The sequence below is a fragment of the Propithecus coquereli genome, unplaced genomic scaffold (genome assembly GCF_000956105.1).
Source record: "Propithecus coquereli isolate 6110/MARCELLA unplaced genomic scaffold, Pcoq_1.0 Scaffold156, whole genome shotgun sequence".
In the NCBI taxonomy this organism is placed as follows: domain Eukaryota; kingdom Metazoa; phylum Chordata; class Mammalia; order Primates; family Indriidae; genus Propithecus; species Propithecus coquereli.
Genome location: NW_012140080.1, coordinates 6893955 through 6914023, shown reverse-complemented (window position 1 = coordinate 6914023; position 20069 = coordinate 6893955). Strand labels below are relative to the sequence as shown.

The 20069-nt window shown below is 46.8% G+C and overlaps 1 protein-coding gene across 1 annotated transcript in view; it reads right to left on the bottom strand.

Annotated features, from left to right (window-relative positions):
• The window catches only part of FAM188B (family with sequence similarity 188, member B), a 110624-nt gene extending 107566 nt beyond the window's left edge, over nt 1-3058 (bottom strand). The window contains exon 1 of the mRNA XM_012640718.1: nt 2934-3058. Coding sequence (XP_012496172.1) covers nt 2934-2996 — 63 coding nt within the window. The 5' untranslated portion in view covers nt 2997-3058. The remainder of the gene's footprint in view (nt 1-2933) is intronic.
• Nucleotides 3059-20069: the final 17011 nt, after the last annotated feature.

Below are 20069 nucleotides of genomic sequence, written 5' to 3'. Positions count from 1 at the left end.
TGAAAATCAGGGTTGAAAATTGACCTCTGAAAATCAGAGACAAGAGCTGTCGAGGATTGGTGGGGATAAAAGCCTGATTAGAATGGTTTGAGAAAGTGGGGAGAATTGGAGTATACACAGCTTTTTGGGGGGGGTCTCTATAAAAGGAAAAAAAATAGACCAGTAGCTGGAGGGGCTTAGGGGTCAAGATGGGATTCTATAGGAGCACATATACATACTGACAAGAATAACGCAGCGAATGGTTCAGGCCCAGGAAGGTAGGTACGAGTGGTGGTGGGAGCCTCTCGGACTCTCTCATGACTTCTTCTATAATATTTTCTCAGTGAAATTAGCTTGGGAAGGAGCTTTGGGGTTTGAGGAGTATGAAATGGTCATCCAGGATTTGAGAGGGTGAACAGGCTGGAGAGAGGTATAACCCGGTGAGCAGTCACCCCTAAGTCATCACAGGGTAAATGGCCATGGATTTAGAGTGACTCCACCAACATGGTGGTATGTGTTTCTCCAATCTCGTTCAGCTCTGCAGGTGCAGGCATGGAACAGGCTGAGCTGAATTTTACCCAAGTTAGGGGAGTATGACTGAAAAGAGAGGAAGGCAAGAGAGTCAAGCATGTTATGGGGGGTACGATTATAAGGATGCATAGGAAGAAATGGGAAGGGGTTACAGTAGGCCCGAGGGACTGTGAAAAGTTGGCAGGAACAAAGGAATGGTGCAGTGAGGCTGAAGAAGAGGATGAGCTGGAAATGAGGATGGGTGGGAAGCTTGGAACTGAGATTATGGAAAGGGCACAGTATGGCAACAAGCCTAGCTCATGACCATGGGGAAGAGTGGTGGAGGGAGGATGGCATGGTCACTGCAGGAAAGGGGCCATGGACTACAGAGGTTTGGGCACCATAGGAGTCGTCTTGGTGGACTCAAGGAGATGATTCTAACTCTCCCTGAGGGCAGACCATGCTTGGTGAATTCAAGCAGGCCAATGTGGCCGGAGGGAAGCAGGTAGAGGCAGTCAGGGAAGATGAGGTCCAAGGGGAAGCTGGGAGCCAGTCAGAGAGAGCCTTGTAGTCTAATTATGGGAAGCCAGTCGAGGGTTTTGAGCAGGGGAGTGACATGCTCACCCTGGGCAAGTTTCTTGGTCTCACGATAGTCTTACGTGACAGGGAATACTTAGACCTATCTTTTGAGACTGTTATGAGGATCTGAAACAATGAAAAGGCACCTAGAAAGTTCCTAGCACCATGGTGAGAACTCTCTTGCTTATGAATGCTGGGTACCTGCCTGTGCAAAGCTCTGTGGGGAGCACATGGCCTCTGCCCTGGAACAGATGGTGAGGAGAAAAGCAGTAACCCTGGACTACAGTCCCAGCTCTTCATGACTTTCTCAGTAACTGTGGGCAACTCCCCTTTCTACTCTCAGGGATTTAGTATGCCCAGATAAAACATGGGAGGGAGAGGTGGCCAGGGCAACTAGGCCATCTCCAAGGTGCCGCCCGGCTTAGGGTTAGCTCTGTGGCCTTGTCGCAGGTGAGAGGTGAGACACACAGCTGTATGAACTATGACATAAGCTCCAATAAGCGAACCACAGACCAGAGGAGTCAATCACTCCTCACTCACTCATTGAGATCTCTTGTAGAAAATGGACTTGGGGTAAGCTTAGACGAATCAGGGCAAAGGTAGAAGAAGCTAGAAATGAGATTGGGATAGTAAGCTGGGGTCAAGCTATAGGGCAGCCTTGGATGTCAGTGAAGACTTTGGATTTCATTTGTACTCACGACAGGAGGGGCATGAGGGAACCCTTGTCCTCAGTGGCCCGGACTTAAAAGAAATGATAGTATTGGTCAGCCTCCCAAGGTGTGTCACTAATATCCAACATGCAGCCAGGACTTGGTGATGGAGGGTCAATTAGTCATAAAAATAGAGCAGACAGGACAAAGCCAAATGCATTAACATTTTTTTTAATAAAAATAAATTATAAAAAGCAAAGACACTTTCAAAACAGTATCAAGTTGAACACCTATGTGCACATTGTATCTATCTGCCAGATACAATGGTTGGGAGCTGCCCAAATATTATTATTAACCCTCATTATAAATCTGCAAAGGGTATGACTTACTTTTCCTGTTTTACAGATAAGGAAATTGAGGCGGCGGGTAACATACACAAGCTCACACTGCAAACTCAGAGCAAGTATTTGAACCCCCTCCATCTGACTTTAAAGTCCTTCCTTTCTCCTCCCTTCAAAAAGTTGTGTCTGTTTTCATCCCAGACAAGTGCCCATCGCCCCAGCCCAGTATGACAAGGCAAGGAAACACAAAACCCACAGAGCACAGCTCTCAGTCACTATGTGCAGAGTGAATAAATGACTACTCCCCCTGAACTATCATGCCCAGGACCTCCAGCCAGCTCCTCTCTCACCCAGTCCTCAGATGACAGCTAAGGACCTCCCCAACTTGTGACCACTTTGAAAAGTCTCCTGGGACACGACAACAGGAGAACCTACTAACAAAAATTAATGCAACTGGAACCCCCATTTGATTAAAATGACTGAAGGGACTGACAGTTAAAAACTCCTCTGGGCCTTGCGGGTTCCCCCTAGGGGCAGTTCTTTCCTAGCGGGACGTCTGTCTCGGGTTGCTGGGCTGAGGCCCGCTCGCCGTGCGCCCGCGCGGGAACAGCCGCCGCCGCCCGGGAGAGGCGTCCTGGGGAGGGCGCGCCCCGCGCCGCGGCCCTGCTCTGATGACGTGCCGATGACGAAGACAGAAATGGCTCCTGGGAAACGTAGTCCCCTATCCTGGGAAAGGGGCGCTCTTCTGGGGCATCTCTGGTGCAGGCAGGGGAAGGGCTCCCTCCCCAAAGGTGCCAAGATTCCAAGGGGACCCCCCGAGGCGGACCCCCAAAATTACAGCGACTGCCGGGCTTTGGAAGGGGCGAGCCGTTACCTTTCTGCTGAGGAACTCCCTGACCAGGGAGGCGGCCACCTCCTCCACGTAGAGGTTGTCCATGCCGCCAACTCTGCCGCGAGGCCACGCTGTGACGCAGCCCCAGGCCCCGCGGTCGGTTGGCCCAGTATGGCCGCGTTGCCGTGGCGACGGCGCTCTGCCGCGGGAGCTCCGCCCCTTCCCGGGAGCTGCGCCGCGGCGGGAGCGGGGCGGAGCCAGCTTCAGACTCCTCCCAGCGGGAGGCGGCGTCGAGGGGCCGGCGTTGCGCAGGGTCTGGTCATTTGGGCGGTCTGGGACTAGTCACTGCTCCAATCCAGGTCTCCGTTTCCCTAGACATAAAATGGGAAGAATGCTCCTGTTTGGGGAGGACTAAACTCACAGTGAAGTGGCCCCTGCGGGTCCACCCCTAACACCACCACAGCCCCTCTGGGCTCACCAAGGCCGTCTGACCTTGGCTGGTCTGGACTTCGTGGGCAGGGAAGCCCAGGACGGCTTCCTGAGTGCTGAAATTCAAGGACGAGTGCCCCTGGTGCCTGCTTTCCCATAATGAGACTGCCGTTTATTGAGCACCGAGAGCATTATCACATCTTTAATCCTTACAACTTCCTGGCAAGGCGGTTGCTATTGGCCCCATCCTTTAAAACAAGACCCTGAGATTCAGAAAGGCTAAGATGTTGCTGAAGACCGCACAGCCCGGAACTGGGCACGCTGGGGTTCTAGCCAGGCCCAGTCTTTGCCCAGTGCCACTTTTCCCAAACTCAGTCGCCTGGGTGCTGCCTTCACAATATGCCACATCACTTAGTTTTCTAAGGCTGCCATACAAAGTACCACAGACTGGGGGGCTTAAACAATAAATTTATTGTCTCAGAGGCTAGAAGTCCAAGATCAAGGTGTCAGCAGGGTTGTTTCTTCTTAGACCTTTCTCCCTAGCTTATAGATAGCCACCTTCTCCCTGTGTCTTCACAAGGCCTTCCCTCTGTGTCTGTCTGTGTCCTAGTCTCCTCTTCTTATAAGGCTACCAGTCACATTGGGTTAGGGCCCACCCTAATGACCTCGTTTTAACTTTATTATCTTTTCAAAGAACCTTTCTCCAATACAGTCACATTCTGAAGCACCAGGCATTAGGAATGCAACATAGGAATTTAGGGGGACACAATTCAGCCCAAACACCTATACTATTACTTATGTACTATTTTTTTTTCAACAGACATACATGTTTTAAAATTTATTTTAAAAGGAAAGTATTCCCAATCAGTAACATCCATAAAATCTTGGGTTTGATATGCTTATTAAATCTCTAATACACATTAAAACAAACACAAACCTGAAAGGTATGCATTCATCTAAAATCACCAGTAGCAACCATCAGTAGCACAAATATCACAACCACCAGTATCAAGCACAAGTATCACAACCACCAGTATCTTACAACCACCAGTAGCACAGGTATCACATTTGGCTATTGTGCCACATCATACACTCTCCTTAGGACATGTGTGTAATGTGGCAGATTGCATCATAATCTCCAGGCATTTCCCTCTCTAATCCCTAGTGTTTCTTTGAGAAACCTCTTTTGGGCACTTAGTGCCGTGTGAGACGGTAAATAGGTGTAGAGTGAGGAGGACAGAGTTGCAGGAAACAGCATGCTCCCTGGTCCAGGGGCCCTCATGTGCCAGCTGTGTTGGATGATATGTAATAATGAAAGAATAACTCAAGACAGATTTATGCTTGGTAAGAGATTGTGTATCACAGATAGTAGGTGTTATGGAATAAGTCAGAGGAAAGAAATATGCCCCTCTGTGGAAGCAGATCAGGGTAAAATGGAGCAAAGAGAAAAAATTCATCCATTCATCTATTCATTTATTCATTAATAAATATTTATTGAGCCCTTACTACGTGCCAGATGAACAGGCACTGTGGATTTAACACCGTAAAATATATGCCTTCTTAGAGAAAGAAGAGTGGGGAAAGATGGGGAGATGGGGAGAGATAGAAAACAAATAAGGAAAACACACTGAGGGTAGCAAATGATTTTTTAAAAGTCAGATTTAAAGAGAAAAAAAGCTCAGGAGTATAGGATGACTTTTGATGGGGAGCAGAAATTACAATTTTTTTAAAGATGATCAGGTAAGACCACTTAGATAGTATTAATAGTATTTCAGCAAAAACCTGAAGGAAGAGAGGATGTGAGCTATGCAGAGACTTGGAGGAAGAGCACTCCAAGTTTCCAGGCAGAGGAAACAGCAAGTGCAAAGGCCCTGAGAGGACATCTAACCTGAGGGCTTGCAAAATAGGCAGGCAGCCTGAGTGAGTGTGGGCGTGTGTGCAAGTGCGCCCTGCGATGGGACTGCGTCCGGAGCTGGTGGGAGAGGCTCCAGCCACCTGTGACCCTGAATTAGAAAAATCGGATAAATAACTATCTTATTTGTTTTTATGAATCTTTCTTAAATGTATATATAGCTCACATTTTTTTCAGTATCTAATGTTAAAAGTGTTTTGGTCTTTATTTCGAAGTTTTGTGATGTTTCTGTAACCAGAAATAAACTATAGGAATTTAATTCTTGTTTATATCAATTAGCCTAATGGTAACATTGGTTTTATTATATAATACATCGTTTCTCTTAAAGTCACAGCTTTTTCCAAGAACCTGTTGACGATGCTAAGCGAGGACAGGTATGGAAACAGGGAGACTAGTTAGGAGACAATTGCAACAATTCGTGGTCTCAGTAAAGTTTAGTCTAGATATATTGTGTGTGTGAATTGTGTGTGTGAGTGTGGCGTTTTCCTGGATCTGAAATTTTTTTATCGCATTGGAACAGAAGAGTTAAGCAACAAAAGTGCTGGAATGCATTCTTTTTTCTAGACACATAGCTGGCTCCTGGGAATACAATAACCTGCAGATAACCTTTAGATGTCAAGTAAAAGAGGCAATCTGGTCAGGAAAGGGCAAAGAATGTCCTGCCAGAAATCTGGGGAGAGACTAGATTACATCATATGCCCCATTCTTTTCCACAGGTCCTCTTCAAGTTATCCTGATTTCTACATCATGTTCCTGTGAACTGGAACATTCCCACAGAGCATTGTAAGGGAGCCCTGCTCTCCTGCCTGGATGTGAATGGTGGTTGAAGTCCTTATTAAAGGACTTCTTGTAAAAAAAAAAAAGAAAAAAAAAAAAACCAAACATGCTGGAGATGCAAATAACAATGTCATCAAAAAAGAACCCAATCATTATACTAAGTCATTAAATATGAAATGTCCAATTTTGAATCAAAAGTTATATCTCAAACAAGAAGTAGTGCAATTAATCAAAGTATGTGCCTAAACAATCAACACAGTTTTGCCGTCTTAATGGTAGCTTGCTTATGCCAGCAGTGAAGAAGCCTAGAGAGCTAGTGGCAATGAAATCACAAGAGGCATCTTCCACAGCTTGTTGAGAATTGACCGTTTTTCCTTGCAAGAATTGGTCCAAAGCCTGGAAGAAGTGGTAGTCAATTGGTGCAAGGTCTGGTGAATACGGTGGATGACAGAGCGTTTCCAAGTCTAGCCTCTTGTAGTTTGAGCAGCGTCGTTTTTTGCGACATGTGGTCTTGCAAGAGGATTGCCCTGTCTCTGTTGACCAATCTCTGCTGCTTAATCACAAGCATCATCATCATTTCATCTCATTAGTTGCAGCAGACATTTGCTGTAATCAACTGACCAGGTTTCATGAAGCTGTAGTGGATAAATACCAGCACTGGACCACCAATCAGACACCGTTAGCTTTTTTTGATGAATATTCAGTTTTGGAATGTGTTTCGGCACTTCATCCTTACCCAACCATGTGCTGAATGCTTGCAATTGTTGAAAATAATCCATTTTTCATCACACATAACAGTATGGTATAAAAATGGTTCGCCTTTATGTCTTGACAGCAAAGAAAGGCAAGATTCGAGATGATTTCTCTTCTGATGCTCATTTAATTCATGCAGAACCCATCTATCCATCTTCTTTACCTTGCTGATTTGTCTCAAATGGTCCAATAATGTTGGAATAGTAACATCAAATCTTGTTGCTAACTCACACGTAGGTTGAGATGGATTCACTTCCACTACAGCTTTCAGCTCATCATTATCCACCTTGTTTTCACCCATATGGCTCATTTTCAAGATTAAAATCTCCAGAATGGAATTTCTCAAACCATCAATGTACTGTGAGTTCATTAGCCACATCCTTCCCAAACACTTCGTTGATATGTTGCGCTGTCTGTGATGCATTAGTTCCACAAATGGAACTTGTATTCAAAAATAACACAAATTTTTGACTTATCCATGGTTTCACAAAAATTGCTCTACAAAAAATTTGAAAGATAATCACAAGCCAAAAAGTGCATTTGAAAGAATGAAGATGTACCTTTACAATAAAAAAAAAAAAAAAACAACACAAGAAGTGTCAAAGAAAAATGTCAGAGATATCAACTATCAAACTTAGCACTTAAGGAAATTGGACATTCCATCCTTAACAACCTAATAAATATCTACAATCATTTAAAAATAAATGCTTTTCCAAGTTTCATAAGACAGGGATAAACCCATGGAGTCTGCTAAATAAATAAGAACTGTAAAGCATACTTGCCCAGTACTCCGCAAATACCATTTCTCCATGTCACGCATTAACCTAAAACCAGATTTAGCCAAGATGACTGTGAGCCTCACTAGTGATTGGCAGTCATTTCATTTGCCTTCTCAGAATGCAGTGGACTGCACAGTGAATTTTAGCGATGGGATTGTGAGTGACAAAGTTAACTCGTAAAAGATTACGGACAGCACCGTATATTTCTGTAAACTTAAAAACCATTTAAACCAAGAAATCATAGTTTACAGAAAAATGTAGTTTTGGTAAAGCTTTATAAAAATAAAAGTAAGGGAATAAAGATGACATGATTCAGGACAGCAGTTACCTGGGAAGGGGGAGGCTGGAGACAGGGCAGGGGAGAACCACATATGGAAGTATATGTAATTGTCAATGTTCTGAGGGTCATTAGGTTATTTGTATCATAAGTGTTTGTTATATCATTTCTACTGATTCATCAGTTAATAAAAGATGGCCTTGCAGGGACCAGTGATGGCAGGTTGTCATTAATCAAGATATATTATTAATATGATTAGTTAATTCTGTGTCCCTGATGTACAGAAAAAAGGGAGGGAGGAAAGAGGGGGGAAATTCAGTGGACTTTACATTGGAAGGACAATTTAAATGGCCTTGACTCCTAATACTCATTTAACATGGAGAAAATTATGTGTGTGTGTGTGTGTGTGTGTGTGTGTGTGTGTGTGTGCAAAATCATGTACATGGCTACACAGCTGTGGCTCTAGGTATCTATGAGTCAACGAGTGCCTGCATGTTTAAGTCTACCCACAGGAATCTGTGATCCTCCTGAATTCTGTCTGGTGCCCTATTGCTTCTGGCGGCAGGGTGCATCAGGTGTGTTGGGGCTTGGAACAGGGAAGTGAGCATGCTGCCTGAGGGCCAGGTGTTTTGCAAGAATGTGAAGATCAAGCATTGCCTCCTCCAGGACACTCCAGAGAGGGGACTGACTGAATGGATCCCCCTCCAACCCGGTGCTCCTTGAGAGCAGGCAGGGCTCGACATTTACCTGGGTCAAAGGGTTTCCAGAGAATAGAAGCACACACACTTCTCCCCATAATTACATCCTCCTAGAGACTGGCTGTCCAGGGTCCGGGGTGGGAACACAGATATGACCAGGTGCGACACGTCTGGACCATCTGGGATGGAAGCACATTGTGAAAGTCCTTCTAATGATGCGGTCTTCGACTGTCCCAGCTGTCTGGCTGCCACCCACAGAGGTCAGGACGGGGGGTACAGCCCAGGCCACTGTCCTTGGCAACATGAGGAACAGCTCAACCACACTTTCCCTTATCTCATCAGCCACCTCCCAACCTCTGCTCCTACGTGGCCACCAACATGAGACTGGAGATGGTGGAAGGATCCCAGCACCAGCCAGGTTCCCACAGGATGAGATGAAATAGCCACAACCCTGCTGAGATTTTTGGTCTTTCACTAAGCCCAGAGCATCCCAGACCGGCTCACTGTCAGGAGTGATGGGCTTAGCTGTCTGTGCAGGTCTGTGCTCAAAGACTGTCCAGGCTGAGGTAAGGAGGAAGCAGAGGCATCCCATGGGGTTTTGAGAACGCATCTACTTTAACTGAAAATTATATGTAAGTCTCCACCAATGTGATGATTAATTTCATGGGTCAACTTGGCTAGGCCATGATACTTAGCTATTTTGTTAACTACAAACCTAGATGTTACTTTGAAGGGACTTTTTAGATGAGATTAATATTTAAATCAGTAGACTTTGAGTAAAGCAGATTACCCCCCGTAATGTGGGTGGGCCTCATCCAATCATCTGAGGAATTTAAGAGGAAAAAACTGAGGTCCCCCAAGGAAGAAGGCGTTCTGTCTCCAGACTGCCTTCAGACTTGAGCAGCAACATCATCTCTTTCTTGGGTCTCCAGCCTGTCAGCCTCGCCTGCAGATTTCAGACTTGCCAGCCCCCACAATCATGGGAGCCAATTACTTAAAATAAATCAAGGGGTGGGGGGAAATCACCAGAGAAACAGAACCAATAGGATACACACACACACACACACACACACACACACACACACACACACCCCTTATTGATTCTGTTTCTCTGAAGAACCCTAACTAATACACTCCTCTAAATAATACAAACCCCAACCCACTTTGCTGCACACTAGCCCTGGAATAGCCCTGGGAAATTCTTGAGTAAAATTCCTTAGGCACCACCCAGGTAAAGGTGCCTTCTCTGGGGCAAGCTGAGACCTTTGTCAGTTGTTTCGCGCCCTGGTGTTTCCACCATCAAGTGCAGACCCCAAACGCTCAGACGTAGCTGTCAGTGCCTCCCTGTGAAAAATTCCCATTGAAACAATATGAGGACACCCTTTGGAATCTTAACATAGTATCTTCCAAGAAAGCATTCTGTGAGAAAATTCTGTTTAAAGTAAATGAATCTTAAATCCTAAATCTTAAATGAATCTTAAATCTTAAAGCCAAAGTGGCAAAGTCCTGTGGTAAAGTCTACTGGTTGCCCAGCAGAATCCATTCTTGCCTTCGTTTATGGTAATATATTTGGAGCTGGGCAAATGATTGCCCAGCCACACTGTATTTCCCAGCCTCCCTTGCAGTTGGAGGTGGCCATGGAACTAAGTTGTCACCAATGGAATGAGAGGGCCAACACCTTAAAGCCAGGCTCCGTCTCTTCCATCCTCTTTTCTTTCCTGTAAGCCAGAGCACAGCTGCAACCATGAGCATGTGTTATAACCCAAAAGACAAAAGCAACACCCAAGAGCAGTAGTTCTCAAAGTGTGGCCCCCAAAACACCACCATCAGCACCACTTGAGAACTTGTTAAAAATGCAAATTCTCAGTCACTATATCAGATCTGCTGAATCAGAAACTCTGCATGGGGGGCCCAGCAATCTGTTTATAAGGCCTCTGGGTACTGCTGATGCTCACTCAAGTTTGAGTGTGCTAGCCTGGTGGACGGCAGAAGTAAGACGGAAGGGACCTGGTACCCTGAATGACTGCATGGAGCACAGTCACTGGGTGACTGGAATTCAGATGGTTACAAGTGAGAAATAAACTTCCATCGGTTTGAACTTTGTGTTTTATTTACTTATAAAGTTTTTCACTATTTTTGGAAGTGAGAATGAGGGGGTCTTTCGTCAAAGCAGCTCATCTTTTCAACCTCAATTTTACAAACCTCTAAAAGTGAGTGAAAGCCCAACTGTGGGACAGTGGTCTCTCCCTTCAGGGTTTGCTAGACCAGAGATTCCCAGCAGGAGAGTCCACACTGATGTCTTGCAAGTTGATGGTGGGATCCCCATCTCCCCAAGCCTCGGGACGGCTAAATGGAGCCGGTCTGGCCAGAGACCACAGGCCGTCACTGCCACGGGCAGTCTTCTCCATCCACCCCAACCTGCTTCACAAACACTGTCGTTTTCTGTGTGCTCCCTGGGGAGGCCTCCTGCTGCTCACAATTTTCAGTCTTTTGCCTCTTGCTCTTCCTCTCCTCTTGTTCTCTGATCTCTTAGTCCATAGCTCTGGACAAATAAACCTGGGTCCTTTGCTCCAATGGCTTGATTTGGGTGCCTTTCTCCAGGTTGGCTGTGTGAATGTTCGAACTCCATGCACCTGAGCTGATGGTCCTAGAGATTTTCCCTTCTGTCTCAGTCTCCCTAAAGAGATCATGATGTACCCTCAGCCTTAAGGCAGGGCTTGAGGACAGTCATAGGATTTCTTTTCTCCAGGTTTCCTGGCCTGAGTCCTTTGCAAAGACAAGGCTGTTTGGAGCAGGCAATAACCTGTGCCTTTCCAGTTCAACTCTGGCTTAGGGGTGGTTGTTTCAGTGACCACTTCGTGCCCCTGGCAAGGAAAGTGCTGGGCCCCTGGGGCCAGAGCTGAAGAAGGCAGCCCTAGAGCCCTTGTCCTTTCTTTTACTCCCATTCCTGATTATACTGGTTAGCATTAGGTTCAGTTGACAGTGACAAAAAAATAAAATAAAATAAAATAAAACTACAAATAGAAGTAACTTAATAAGGAAGTGCTCAAAAAATGATGGGGAACCGTCAAAAGAACACTACCCAAGTTTTAAGGGCTCCTATTGGCCAAATCTGAGCATCAGAGTAGATAATGACAGTAATAGATTGTAAATAGATTATTTATAGAATAAACTAAGAATCCATGTTTATAGAAATAAATAAATGAGAAAGGAGAGCCCCTCCTTACATTTGAGTGTCAACTAATAAGTGTAGAAAGAATGATGGAATTAGCAAATCATCATTTGGCAACTAGAATAATAATAATCATTCATTCAGGCAAGAATCATCAATGCATGCTGGAGCTGGTGGATGCAGGATATTTATATAGTCTCAAAGAATCTCTCCATGATATACTTTTGAATTACTGAGGGGGGATGGCCACTTTACAGTGGAGAAAGTTGGCTGACACAACATTAACCAAGTGATCAGAGTTACCATCCAGCAACAGAGCAATCAACATCGTGTACCTCCTTGTGTGCTGAAAGAGACACACACCATTCTGTGCTATTCCTGCCAAAGTAGTGACAATAATAACAATTAAAATAATAATAAGGGCAACAACAGCATCAGTGGCTTAAACAAGATGGACGTTCATTTGTCTCTCACATAAAAGTCCAGGTCCCCAACGTGGTGTTCCCCGTTGTTAGGTTCCCAGTTTCCTTCTGTCTTGCTTCTCCACCATGTGTGGCCTTGACCTCCAAGACCAAGGTGGCAGCATTCATATTGCAGGTCACAGGATGGAATAAAGGATGAAGGAGAAAAAGCAGAGTCTGTGTGCACCCCATCTGCTCACATTTCTTTGGCCAGCTCAGTCACCTGGCCTTACCTAGCTGCAAAGGAGGCTAGGAAATGTAGTCTTTGTTTAGGGCAGCCATGTGCCCAGCTAAAAAATCTGTCACTCTGAAGGAGTTAATGGGTATAATGGGCACAGGAAGACAATTAACATCTTCTGGAACACTGGCGTTCTTTTGTTTCAAGATGACCTGTTTCTACTTGTCTGGTTCTTTTTATTAGGATCTAAAATCCTGACACCCCACACACTTACTGTACACCCAACACGCCCACATGTGTGAGAGCTTGGAGCTGTATCCTGCAGTCCTTGATCCCCACACAGGCCTGGGCGTGTCTGACTTCTGTGCCTGTGCACAACTGTTAAGTCTTTACAGCATTTCCCATAAGGAAGGGCAGTTGCTCATGGAAACATCACCACCTCTGTGCTTCCTAAGCTGAGATGACCGGAATGGCCAACTTTTGTTCCTTTCCTTTCTAGATAAGCAAGTTAAAATGCCTCTGGTGAACAGCCATGTTTCCTGACCTTGGGCTTTTTCGGAGCTCTAGGGAAAAGAATAAACTTGGGGCTTTTTAAATTAGCACGGGGTAGCAAAATATGCAACACTTCTCAGCGAGGAGCCTGAGGGACAGCACTTGCCAAGAAGGCTAGGCTGAGATAGGCTGCCCTTACAGGCAAAGTGCGAAAGAGCTATCAAATTTCATTCCCCTCTTCCGTGCCCTCCCCACGCCGGGCTCCAGCTCCATAGGGATGTGGGAGTTACAGTCATGAGTTGGGAAGAGACTGGGAAGTTCCTATCCTTTGGAGTCTATGAAATCTTTCTGATTTTACCTCTCCAAGGCTGGCTTAGCCTAGCTACGTGATTCCTGTATTGTGGTGGAGGTGGAAGGGACTGGGGGGTGCCACGCAGATGGTAGAATTTCCTGAGACTTTAGCCAACAGTCTGCATCTTCTGCTTTCTTATTCCTGTCACTTCAGGACCTCAGCGGCCTTGACTGTGACGTGGAGATGGGTCCCCGTGTGTTTAGCCACAACATACAAGTTTCTCCTCTGCCGGAAATGGCTACCCCTCCTTCTCTCCCTCAGCCACCAGTGAACTGTTCACTCCGAAGACCCAGCTCCAGTGAAGCCTTCCTGGACTCCCCCCAGTCCCCTGGCACCCTGCGAGAGGACATCAATCTCTCGGGCTCTGGAGCTACACTGCTTGGGTTCATAAGACTGGTTCTGCTACTTAATAGCTGTGTGTCTTTGAGAAAGTCTGTGTCTCAGTTTTCTCCCCTGAAAAATGGAGATTCAAAATAATACCATCCACATGGGGCTGCTGTGAGAACTAAATGAGTTTTACATGTTTTAAATGTGGCTGGCCTCAACGCCATTATTCGCAATAGCCAAAAGGTGGAAACAACGCAAGTATCTATTAATATTAACAGATGAATGGATAAACAAAATGTGGCATATCTTTAAATATTATTCTACCTTAAGAAGGAAGGAAATTCTGACATATGGTACAACATGGATAACCGTGGGGACATTAAGCTATGTGAAAGAAGCCAGTCCCAAAAGGACAAAAATTCCATAGGATTCCATTTATATAAGGTACTTAGAGTAGTCAAATTCGTAAAGACAAAAAGTAGAATGGCAGGAGGGGAGAACAGGGGTTATTATTTAATGGGTATGGAGTCTCGGTGTTGCAAGATGAGAACAGTTCTGTGGATGGATGGTGGTGTTGGTTGCACAAGAAGTCGAATATACTTAATGCCACTGAACTGTATACTTAAAACAGTTAATAAGATGGTAAATTTTATGTTATGTGCATTTTACCACAATTTTAAAAATAGGTATTTTAAAAGCAGCTGGTGCTTACTAGGTGCTGTGAGAATGCTGGCTGTTAATATTGGCACATGGGCTGTGTGTGTGTTATCTGTGCCCTTTGTCCCAGGCGGGCATCTGAAGGAGTTCAGCCTTGGTAAAACGAGCACCCCAAAAAGGGCAGGGGGAAGGCTGACTCTGCAGAACTCATGCAGACAGAGATAGAAGGAGCAGGGGTGGGGAGGGGGCGGCAGGGACGAGGTGGGGAAGATCCCAAACCAGAACTGCCCCCAACGAGAGTTGGCAAGGGATGAAACTGGAGCAGGGTGAGGCTGGCGAGCAGGTACAACAGGTGACAGAGAAAGTCCACAGCACCGAGTGGGCCCAAGGAGAGCGGGGCAGCCCCTCCCTTCTTGGGGGTTGCAAGGAGTACGTGCAACCATCATGCTGGGTGCACCCTTCCCAGTCTCCACATGCTGGTGTCTGAGAGGCAGCTGTCACACAGGTGACAGAGCGTACTGGAATCAGGGGTGCGGGAGATTGTGTCACTGACTTTTAAGGACATGTTCTCACCCAGCTCTCAGAAGATCCCACCAGAGCACATGTGAGAGACACCTGAGGCATCAGGGTAAGTGCAGAGTGGCCCTCACGTCCAGCTGAGCCCCGGGGGGCTGGCCAGGTGATGCCACAGTTGGGGCATGTGCTCTGTCTGGAAACGAAGGTGCTGCCTCAGATTGGAGGGGAAGACATCCACTAGAAAGGCCATGATATTGATGAGTAGTCTCTCGGTTTCTTGTTCCTGCCACGACCATGGCTGTCCTGAAGCTGCCGCAGAGAATGGAAAAAAGGCAAAAGTTTCCAACCAGGTTTGGAGTGAAGGAACAAAGCCTGGGGCCAGATAAGCTTAACCCAAAAAAGAATGTGGCAGAGGCTGGCTGGTGGCTAACCAATAACCCTGCCAACCTACTTCTTCCCAGCCCATATCGCTATGGAAACTAGAAAAGTGACATGTTTCCCTTCCCAGCCTACCTTGCAGTTGGAGGGGAGGAAGGGAATGACACAACTGAAATTAGCTAGAAGCCTTCTGAAGTGGCTTTTGCTTTCCTCATAAGAGAGACATAGATCACTGATGACATCCCCTTTTCCTCCATTTCCCTGACTTGAACCTAGGCATGATGCCTGGAGCTATAGCAGCCATCTTGAGACCATGAGAAAAGAATAAGCTAATCGCAGAGATGCTAACTCTATTACCATTGAGTTACTGAATCAATACCTGGCACTATTATATTAACAGAAGAAGCAAAGAAGAAAGTGGGTGAGGCCACCACAGCTGGGTTTTGTATCGTTTGCACCCCTGATACAACAGGAAACCTACACCATCACTCCAGGTAGGCAGTAGTTTAGGGAATTACTACCAAAAAGAGTCATGACCCACAAGTCCACCTCCCCTGTCCTCAAGCAGAAGGTTCCTTTTTCCAGCCACAAGGGGCTTTCTTCTCTAAAGACTTCTTCACGTAGTCTCAACAGCGTATCACAGGTTCTGCCCCCAGGTTAGAGTAGAACAAAATATTTTATCAAAGCAGTTACAGAGTACACGTTATCTTCATGCAAATGAATGGCAGACACATGGTACAGTCATTCAGTCCAGCCCGGCCCAGTTTAATGAGCTAGAACAGCTCCCACAAGCCCCTGGAGATTACTCACAACCTTGCCCCTCTCTCCCCAAGGCAGACAGCCAAACTTTCTTCACACTGGGCTGTCCAAGGAGCAAGGCCCCTGGTTTTAGATTCTGTCTTTTGCCTGCATCTGGGCCAGACTGCGCTCACAGGGAGGTCCTGATAGCGTGGGAAGGCCACATTTGCAGCTCCCTTTCCCTCATACTCTCCTCTCCTGGGCGTTGCCTGTCTGCCGCTTTGCAGAAGCCAGCTACACTGGTGGTGGCTCACACCCCAAGCGATCCACTCACCTGTGATCCTCACTACCATGGGGCCAACCCGGGCAGAAAAGCTCCCTGAAAGACACGATGGGGGAGCACAAGCTCAGCAAGGAGCCACCAACGTGTCTGGCCCCTGGGAATGGTCACCCCGACACCCAGCCCCCACTAGGAGCTTGGGTGCTCACTGAGGAACGCATGGATGGGCTCTGGTCCCCTGAGATGCCCTTCAGGGCCTCCAGTCTCCAGCTTAAGGGACAATTGCTTTTGGCTGCCTCAGCAGAAACTTCACCTGTCTTTAAAATTGCCTGTAAGACCTACTTTAGCCCATACTCCTCCCCTGTTCCTGGACATGGGTTCTCCCGGTCTCCACATCTGAGGATGCCCCCCTCACTCAAGGCCTCCTGTGCTTCCTGCTGCCCAGAGGAATGAGTACAAACTCCCGCTGGGCCTTCCAGAGCCTCCGCCCTCTGGCTTCAACCTGCTTCTCCACCACTTTCACCTTCTCTGTCCCAACACAATTCCTGACTCCAGCCTGGGCAGGCGTCCTAACAGCACTAGGGTGATCTGCTCAAAGTCAAGCCTCTTGTGAAAATATTCTAAGAAAGCGTTTCTCAACCTTAGTACCATTGACTTTCCAGGCTTGCTAATTCTTTGTGGGAGTGGGGGTGCTGAACCGTGCCTTGTGGGAGCTGTAGCAGCATCCCTGGCCTCTACCCACTAGATGCCAGTAGGCCCCCAAGTTATGACAACCAAAATGTCCCCAGACATTGCCGAATGTTCCCTGGGAGGCAAAATCACACAAGGCTGAGAACCAGTGTCCCAAGGTTTGCCTCCATCAATCTGACAACATTTTTTTCATGACAAGGCGGTTTTAGTCCCTTTTGAGAATATGTGCATCTTTCTATATGGTGACTTTTTAATAGTTCAAAGCAATTTCCATTCAAGGGGACTTCCAACTTAATTTTAATCAGATGAACAAATTTCAAGCTACCTATGAAGAAAACAAACCACTTGAAAAGTACAACATATAAGAAAAGGACCCATCTCCTTTTCGAGATTAGGAGAACTACCATCTCAGCATTCCACGCTTCCCGATCCCTCTGTTAATCTCTCCTCCTGCCTGACTCTGGGGAGAGAAGGAGTCCAGAAGAGGGAACATGCGAGTGCAAACAAGACTCTGTTTTCTCTGGTGAGTTGCAAGCAGCAGCTCCAAGCCTCACCTTGCACGAAACACCAAAATAAAGGCTAAATATCATTTTGAAAAATCTATCGAGAAGCTATCACAATTGAATAGTTATTAAATCTCTGGGTGGGACAGGATTTTCTAAACTTAGAAGAAAGCCCAAAGGAAAAAAAAATGAACATGTTTATTTTATTTTATTATTATATATCACATTTTGTTAGAGAAAATTAAACATTTGTCCTAAAAAAAAAACAAGAAAGCAAAAGAATTGTTTTCTTTTTGGAAAAATAATTTGTTAATCATTATTATTAAATTACTATATACTAATTATTTATACTAAGTGATTTGTACTAAAAGTGTTTAAATGTTGACCCAGTAATAGCGCAAAGCCAGAGTCCAAAATAAAAGACAGCAAAAGCTAATGCACAAGGGTATTGATTACAACATTATTTACAACAATGGAAACTGCAAGGCTTTTACTTGCTAACCACTAGGGAAGCCATTAAATGAAACTTACTTGAACAGACACCAAAAACTAACATTCCTGAGACTTTTTATTTTCAATTTAATTTTTTTTCTTTTGAGACAGGGTCTTGCTCTGTTGTCCAGACTGGAGTGCAGTGGCATATTCATAGCTCACTATATCCTCAAACTCCTGGGCTCAAATGATCCTCCAGCCTTAGCCCCCCAAAGTGCTGGGATTACAGGCGTGAGCCACCATACCCAGCCCATGAATGTACATTTTTTAAAGAACTGCTCATCACACCAGGACAGCCTCTGGAGGGAGGGCAGCACTGGGCAGAGCAGCAGGAGGCAGAGCCAACAGGGCCTCCAATCTGGTGGGAGCCATGAGGGGCTGGAGCAGCTGGGGTCTCAGGTCCCCTTGCAGGTGGAGCCCACAGGATTTCCTGGGGGTTTGGATGTGAAGGAGAGTAAAGAGTCAAGGGTGACTCCATGATTTTGGCCAAAGCCACAGGAAGGATGGAGGTGCCAACTGCAGGAGAAAGAGACACGGGAGGAGTAGGTCTAGGGGAGCAGATGAAGATGTCTCAGCTGGGGCCATGTGGTCGCGGTGGAGATGCCAGTGGAACAAGCGGATGTGTGTGTCTGGGACACTGAGGAGACCCCAGGTCTGGAGACCTAACGCTGGGGGTCTTCCGTGGGCAGCTGAGACCACTGGGTGGCTGAGTGTCGGTGGGGAGGGGAGGGGAGGCCGTGTTCTACAGTCAGGGAGAGGACGAGGCTGGGAGACTGAGAGTGAGAACCACAGCACGTGCACCCCAGGAAGCCAAGTAAAGAATGTGTTTGAAGATGCAGGGAGTTCCAGCATGGGTGAACCTGGAAGACGTTACGCTAAATGAAATGAGCCCCAAATACTGTGTGGCTCCATGTAGATGAAATATCTAGAATAGGCAAATTCATAAAGACAGAAAGTAGATTAGAGGTTACCAGGGGCTGTGGGGAGGGGAATGGGGAGTTATTGCTTAATAACTACCAGGTTTCTATTAATATACGGGGTGGCACAAAAGTTTTGGAAATGGGCAGTGGCGATGGGTGCAATTAACGTCACCTAATTGTACACTTAAAAAAAGATCAAAATGGTAAATTTTGTTAAAAAATTAATAATGTAATATACCAAAAACTATGGAATTTTTTAAAAGGAGGCAGAAGAGAAGGAGGAGGGAGTAGTCAAATATCCAATCCACTGTCACCTACAGCTGTGTAGACCTGAGCAAGGCTGTGCCTCGGTTTCCTCATCTGTGTAATGGGGGAAATAGTATCCCCCTCCAAGAGTTGCTGAACAGGTTGAATCAAGGCCTATGGCCAGAGGATCACTGCGGTAGGGGCTTGGGGCTGTTGTCATAATCATCACATTACCTCTGTGACCCTACCCGACAGGAGAAGGTGGCAGGACAAGGAGGCCCGGCTTTGAAGGAAACTCACGCGGTTGCTGAAGTGCAACGTGACTAAGCCACGCCCACCGGGGCTGGCCCAGGTGCCTCTGGCCGACTGTGTGCTCTCCCTGCTGGCCCTGGAGAGCCCCATTCCAACGTGGACGCGTACTGGGCAGCCCTGCCAGGCCTGGCCAGCCTGCCGAAGCCGGGTGGGCACCTGATCACCGTGTCTGCCCTGCACTACACGGTGGGCTCCAAGAAGTTCTTTAGGCTCCATCGGAGAAGGAGACAGTGCAGAAGGCTGTACAGGAGCCTGGCTGCTGGGAGCTGAGGTGTGACCACCACCCCATCCGCTGCTCCAAGGCCTGCTCCACCAACAGGCACATCTGCTTCGTGATGTCTAGGGCCAGCCTGGCAGCAGGGGGCCTGCCCCAGAGGGGAAGTCATGACCAGTGTTTCTAGAGTCTTGTTCCACAGCTCCCCTAAAAGCAGGTCGAGCCTCAGCTCTGCCCCTTCATTCCGTTAGCTGGTCCCAAGGTCCCGGGTGAAAAACATGGTCCCCCTGCGCCCAGCACAGGGATCTGTCCCGCACGCCCCTTTCTTGCCACCTGTACCAAAGATCATGAAAATACAGTGGCTTAGCTGGATACTGTCTGGTTTGGATTCCTCAGAAGCAGACTCTGAGATGAGGATTTGAGTACAGATGGTTTATTTGAGAGGGGATCCCAGGAAACAGCAGTCAGGATGTGGGAAAGCAGGCAGAGGAGAAGGCGGCCAACACAGGGTGCAGCATCCTGCCCTGACCACACTGGGCAACTGCAGCTCCATCGTGCCAGGGCCTCTGGGGCCAGCAGAGAGCACACGCCTTGGAGCCCCCCTGCCCGAGGGAGCCGGAGCACT